We start from the raw sequence: 6417 nt of genomic DNA, 5'->3' as shown, positions 1-6417 counted from the left end.
CTTAAGTGACGAGAAATGCTTCTCGACAAAAGGTAGACGCTTCTTTGCAGTATTCTGGATATTATTCGGAGTGTTCGTTTTAAGTGGCATGATATATATCATTACGGAGACGTATCATCACCGACGCAAATGGTTAGTCGGGAAAAAGGATGACAAACTTGTAGACATGCTCCCAAGTGATCTTGATGATGATGGCTTTATAACGTAAGTACAATTAGCAACCATGAAACACTCTACGTTTTGTCTAACCAGTCACACTAATACTGATCCTACATGATGGTCTTTTGTGGGATAAAAATCTATTGTTAAGGGGCTGTTTGGTAGTTGTTGAATGGTTTGGTATAAAATGATTAAGAGGCCCTCATGATATAGTGCAAAATGAAATATAATTTGTTTGGTAATTGTTTACGATGAAATTAGGGCACATAATGGTTAAGGGAGGTTGATGATGTAAAATCATTCAGAACATTTTAGAACCATTAAGAGTCCGACCTTTTTTTTTACCAAACAATATTCACCTCTTAATGGTTCAGATAATGTTTCTTAATGAAACTATTAAGAAGTAAACAAATAACCCCTAAATAAAAATGTGATAATAAGTCATATCTAAATCTGTGGTATTTCTATTTAATTTGGTGATTTTATGCATAGGGAACTCGGATTTCTCAAATACAAGGGCAGGAGGGCAAAAAGGTTACATCTAGAAGGAAAGCTTGTTGACGTTAAAGAGCCAGGTAGGTTAATCATGACACGTGATGTTATATATATATGTCTCTTCCGTTTGTTTGTTTGTTAGCAGCTTAATTAACTTAATTTGTATTGTAGTGGACATACGACACGTGACCAAAGATACAAATATAACTGAAACAAACTGAATTCTTACCTTTTTACCTATTCGGGAATCTTACTATTAATCGCCGATGATAAAAGGTGGTTAATGATGTGCACGACCAAAGATAAAGCTTCTGGCGGTTAACCTCATACATCTTGCTTTCTCTAGCCATGGTTGATTCATCCGTTCCGCCACTCCATTCGATTGTAGATCATGTAGGGTGGTGAAGTGTCGATGGATCCCCTTTTCTTTGCAAAATGAGATGAACTAACAACTTTTGAGTTCTCCACCGTTATCTGATCTCAACACCTTCAACTTTCTTCTGGATTAAGTTTCGACCAAAGTTAAACATTGTTTGAATTTTTCAAACAAGTCTGATTTTTATTTCATGATAAAGATCCAAACTTTATGAGAATAATCATCAATGAAAGAGACGGAGTATTGACCTCCACTATGGGATTTAATGCTAGCGGGTCCCCCAAACATCCATGTGTACTTAATCAAGAATTCACGTTGTATTGTGTGTGCCAACACCAAAAGAGATCTTTGTTTGCTTTACAAGGATGCATTCCTTGCAGAAATTTAGGCTCTCGATTTCTTTTTTCTTGATAAGGCTCCGCTTATGCAGGATCTCTAAATTTTTCTACGAAGTGTGGCCAAGTCTTAGATGCCATAGTTTGGAGGCATATACCTTCTTTGCATTATATTCACCTACGCATGCACTTGCACCTGATGTTTGTCCGTCTAGAAAATAGAGATTATTTGGAGCTTTCGTACATTTGATTATCGCAAGAGTCCCATGAGACATCTTCATCTTCATCTTGATGGTACATTTGATTTCGTACATTTGACCAAGGAAAATGAGATATTTAGTCATAGAGGAACATACATTACATGTGAAATAGTTCGGATCATGCCATCAAACATCTTCATCTTGATGGTACCAATGCCCAAGCTTTTACACACCGTATTGTTTGCCATGAGGATGTTGCTTCTTCTTTTTCTTCAAGTGACGAGAAGAGCTCCTTATGCGGAGTCATGTGGAAAGAATCCCCTGAATCCAAGACCCATTGGTCCTTGATAGTCTCACCTCCGGTTGACGCTGATTAGAGGATCATCAAAATCGTTCACGACAACAAATGAAGATGAACCTTCCTTGTCGGTCTTGGCTTTAATACTTGGACATTCTTTAATCAAAATGTCTGGATTGATGACAATCATGGCAATTTCCACTCTTCTTGGACTTGCCTCCAAATTTTGGCTTGCGTGACTTTGAACGACCTTTTGATCTCTCTTTCGAAATTCATTGTCCTCTCCCTATAAATAACCCATGGTTGCTGCTCCTATCATATTTGTCGACATTCAAGCCATTTGATCCCTTAGATCCTCATTTAAGAGGCCATTTTCACATCTGCCATAGTTATGGTATCTCTACCATATATTAATGAATTAGCAAAGCTAGTATACCTTTCAGGGAGGGAGCATAGAATGATCATTGCCATTTGTTCTTCATTTATCTTCAAGTATATTGATTTCATCTTCATAATCAAATCATCAAGAACGTTGAGACGAGACTTGATTGGTGTACCATCCTCCATCTTGTTAGTGAAGAAAGTTTTGAGTAGGATGAGACCATTTGTGAGAACCTTCGTAAGATAGAGCTCTTCTAGTTTGTTCCAAATGCCTCATGCGGTTGTCTCCGAGCTTATCTCTGGAATCACTTTCTCTTCCATTGCTAGTTGTGATGTCGTGAGAACCCATTATTCCATCTTCTCCAATTCTTCTTCCGATATATCAAGGGGGAGTTTGTCTAGTTCAAAAGACAACACGATGCACCCGGTTTCTTCGAAGTACTGGCTTCATCTTCCACTGCTACTTTCCAAAGTCGTCGTCCCCATTCCACCTCTCAATCTGAAGAGTCGATCTGGAGGCTGCATACGAACCTTTAATGTAGGTATAAGAAGTGTTTGATGAAGACTTATCTGAGTTTTCGTCCTCTTTAGAGCTCATCATCACGATGTTGGAAGTAGTGCTTGAATATGTTTTACCAAAATGCCAATAATAAAAAACGGAAGCTCTGATACCATTTATTGGGGTTTTCGACACCACAAAGGTCCCAAAAAACAAAATAAATAATGAAATTTATTCAATGACAATCAAATATGTGATGCTAGCCAATAACGAATGTGGATAACAAAGTAGGATTGAAAGCACAACGATCAATAAACCAAAAAACTTTGTGAACACACAAAAACACAGACATTTACGTGGTTCCACCACTAGTATGGTGATGTAGTCCACAGTGAAGAGGAGGAACTTTTATTGATGAAGAACGCCTAAACACTGAAGTGAAATGACAAACCAAACACTAAATTTGTGTATAATCTCTCTCAAAATTTTGTCAACTCAAACTAGGGTTTCTAAGCTTTCAATTTTGTTCTCCATCATGATGGAACTAAAGGGGTTTATTTATACTAATCCATAGTGGAATTTCAATTTGATCCCAATCTTAAAAGCTAACAAAATCATCCTTATCATCGCACACAGCCAGGACAGATTATAAAGTGCAGCCATGTCAAAAGATCCAAAACTTTCTGTTTGCAGAATAACACTAGACCAAGACGAATTATAAGGTGCGGCCATGTCAAAACACCCAAAAGTTCCTATTTGCAAAATAACACTATGCACGGTCATGCAGGATCATAAGGTGCGGCCGTGTTAGAAACTCCAGAAATTTCTGTTTTACATATCATTGTTTCGTATCACAAAAAGTTCATGTGTATCACATTGATTCACATATGAGCTTATTTGCCTCGTATTTGTAAAAGTTATGAAACTAGTTCTCTATCTTCCGCATACTCATATGAGAAATTATACGATGTTTCACTTCTTTACCTCTCAAATATTACCACATCTCAAATGAACCTTATATATATATATATATATATATATATATATAGTGTTAACTTTGTTAACCAATCTTGGTCATTGATTTTTACAATAAACGGTTGTGATTAATCATGATAAAAAATTAATTTTTTAAATTTACAATTTCAAAATACATATGTAAACAATGGGGAAAAGGGTATTTAGGTAATTTTCCTTTTAAAGTAACTCCCAAATCATTAATTGGAGATGGGAGTTGCATAAAAAATAAAATTACTCATATACCCTTATCATTAAATTCTAAGTCTCTAAGATAGAGAACAACCTAATACTAATACTAAGATGGATTGTGATTGGTTGAAAAAGTTTATAAAGTTAACACAATAGTTTGGGTTAACATTTGAACTAAGCGCGCTCTCTCTCTATACATACACACTACTATAAATATTATGACACTTAGAGGTTTCTAATTATGACTCGTAGACTATGGTATACACCAAGCTTCATGGAAGAAATATCAATCAACGTACGTGAAGATCAACTCAGATGATTTATGGAATATGGCCATCGTATTTGTTATCTACTTGGGTTCGAGTACAATAATCTTTTATGCCGCMAGATACCACATTTCTGGAGAGACAAAAACRAATGACATTCTTGATACTGCTTATTTCGCCTTTGTTATAATGACTTCTGTTGGGTATGGAGACCTTTCTCCTGATGACGACCCTCTTGCACTAATATTTGCTACTATCTTCTCCCTCTGGGGTATGTATGTTTTTGGGGTATTGCTACATATGGCTCTAGAAGTTTTAGAAGAGCAACGACAAAATATAATGCGTAAAGATCCGAATCAAAATGCTGCTACTGCAAAGGAATTGATCAAAAAACACAGCAAAATAATAGGGCTCTCCCTTTTGGGGATTATGATTGTCGACACCGTTATTTTGATTTTGATCGAGGGATTGGACTTTATTCATGCCTTGTATTGTATCAGTATAACAATCACAAGTGCAGGTACCGAAAAATGCTTCTCAACAAAACTTGGACGAAGCTTCGCAATATTCTGGATGATATTTGGTGCTCTTTATAAAAATTTTGTGCTCTTTACTTTTACCAAGGTATACACAGAAATAAAACAAAGGTCAAAAGAGAAGATAAAAGCGATGGCTATAAAAATACCGAAGCCAGCGATGTTGGGCGAGAGAGACGACAAGAAAGATGATAAGAAGTCAGACAAGAAAGACGATAAGAAGCCAGACGATAAGAAGCCAGACGATAAGATGCCAGACGATAAGAAGCCAGACGATAAGAAGCCAGACGATAAGAAACCAGATTATAGCAATCATGTTCCAATGTAAGTACAAGTAAGAGTGATACGCGTAAAGTACTCGCCTTTCATCTAACGGTAGTTTTTGAGGCATCACGGGCCACTAATATTGATCATACAAGAGGGTTATCTCGCGTCTTCTGGAGATCCTACCATTACAAAATTGGGTTTATAGAACGCCATTTTAAGCTTTCTAATAGACCATTTTATAAGACTTAATGCGTTGTAATAAATTTATAGGAGGTTTTTGGGGGTCGTAAGAAGTTTTCTAGGACATTTTAATAAAAAGGCATCATGTTAATTATTTTATAGAACACTATTTAAAAAAAATGTCTTATAAAAAAAGTGTCCTGTAAAAAGAATAGGTTTGTAAAACACTTTCTCAAAAGTGTCCTACAAAAAGCTAATGGGATACATTGTGTTAAAAGTGTCCTAAAAACTTGTTAAGATGTCCAAAAGTGTTCTATACACTTACTACAACGTCTTTAGATATGACGTTTTATTTTTTGGTCATATAAATTAAGTTTTGTAAACCAGCCTATTAGGAGTTAGGACGCTTAAAATTAATGGTGTCCTGTAAATCCAATTTATTTGTAGTGTACATATCACACATGACGTCTGTCATTATAGTGACTTTGGCTCTCAAACTAGTGTCCTTATTCAATATGTTAATTATCGTCTACTTTGATGATTCTACAGACTCATTCAAGAGCTAATAGAGGAGGGGGTGCTCAAATACGAAGACATAGAAGCTTTCAGGGCAGAGTTCAGAAAACTCGGCCCTCGTGGCACGAATAGGTTGACGTTACGTGAAATTATGGCGTCGTAAATATAGTTGTGAAATGATGTGTTAATGTCCTCTAAAACAGCCACTTAACGCATTATATAAGGATGTTACTATTGATGGTCTTCCTACTTTCTTACAAGTAAATGTGCATTTATGACTCACATCATACCTTTGCGTGAAATTTACTAGGTTTGTTCAGTTTGTTACATGTACACGTAACTTGATATAGGGGTCGTTTACCAAACGCTTATTTGAGTAAATGTTTTACTAATCGGGTAAGATTTTAATCCACAAAAATGGTATCAAATACAACAATTTACCCAATAAGCATTAACTGTGGTAAGAGTCGTCGCTCTTACTTACCGGGTAAAACTCTCAGTACTTGCCTTTGCTTTTACAAGGTAAGATTCTTGGTACTTACCATATTTTTTTGTCAAAAGGTAATGTTACTTGATAAACGCTTACTCGGGTAAGCGTTTGGTAATTAAACGGCCCCATAATTGGATATGAATTTTAACCAGAAATGAAATATGTTTTTGTTTTGGTTGATAATTGATTAGTTATTACAATTTTTTAAATAAA

General features: G+C 35.9%; 2 protein-coding genes across 2 annotated transcripts in view; both read left to right on the top strand.

Moving 5' to 3' along the window:
* The window catches only part of LOC112514984 (two-pore potassium channel 1-like), a 1765-nt gene extending 947 nt beyond the window's left edge, over positions 1 to 818 (top strand). Inside the window, exons 2-3 of the mRNA XM_025121638.1 lie at positions 1 to 204; positions 652 to 818. The exon at positions 1 to 204 is cut by the window's left edge and continues 582 nt beyond it. Of these exons, the coding sequence (XP_024977406.1) occupies positions 1 to 204; positions 652 to 796 (349 nt within the window). The 3' untranslated portion in view covers positions 797 to 818. The remainder of the gene's footprint in view (positions 205 to 651) is intronic.
* A 3816-nt stretch (positions 819 to 4634) lies between these two features.
* LOC112513988 (two pore potassium channel a-like) lies at positions 4635 to 5977 on the top strand. Its single transcript, XM_025120251.1, has 2 exons — positions 4635 to 5075; positions 5748 to 5977. Exons 1-2 carry the CDS (start codon positions 4645 to 4647, stop codon positions 5875 to 5877), a joined length of 561 nt encoding a protein of 186 aa, XP_024976019.1. The 5' UTR covers positions 4635 to 4644; the 3' UTR covers positions 5878 to 5977.
* Positions 5978 to 6417: the final 440 nt, after the last annotated feature.

Source organism: Cynara cardunculus (genome assembly GCF_001531365.2).
Source record: "Cynara cardunculus var. scolymus isolate 2C chromosome LG 6, CcrdV1, whole genome shotgun sequence".
Lineage (NCBI taxonomy): Eukaryota > Viridiplantae > Streptophyta > Magnoliopsida > Asterales > Asteraceae > Cynara > Cynara cardunculus.
This window is presented reverse-complemented; position numbering and strand designations above follow the sequence as displayed.

Coding starts and splice junctions, on each gene's coding strand:
- LOC112513988 (XM_025120251.1), top strand. CDS start 4,645: ATGATTGTCGACACCGTTATTTTGATTTTGATCGAGGGATTGGACTTT. Junction 5,076..5,747: donor TATAGCAATCATGTTCCAAT/GTAAGTACAAGT, acceptor ATGATTCTACAG/ACTCATTCAAGAGCTAATAG.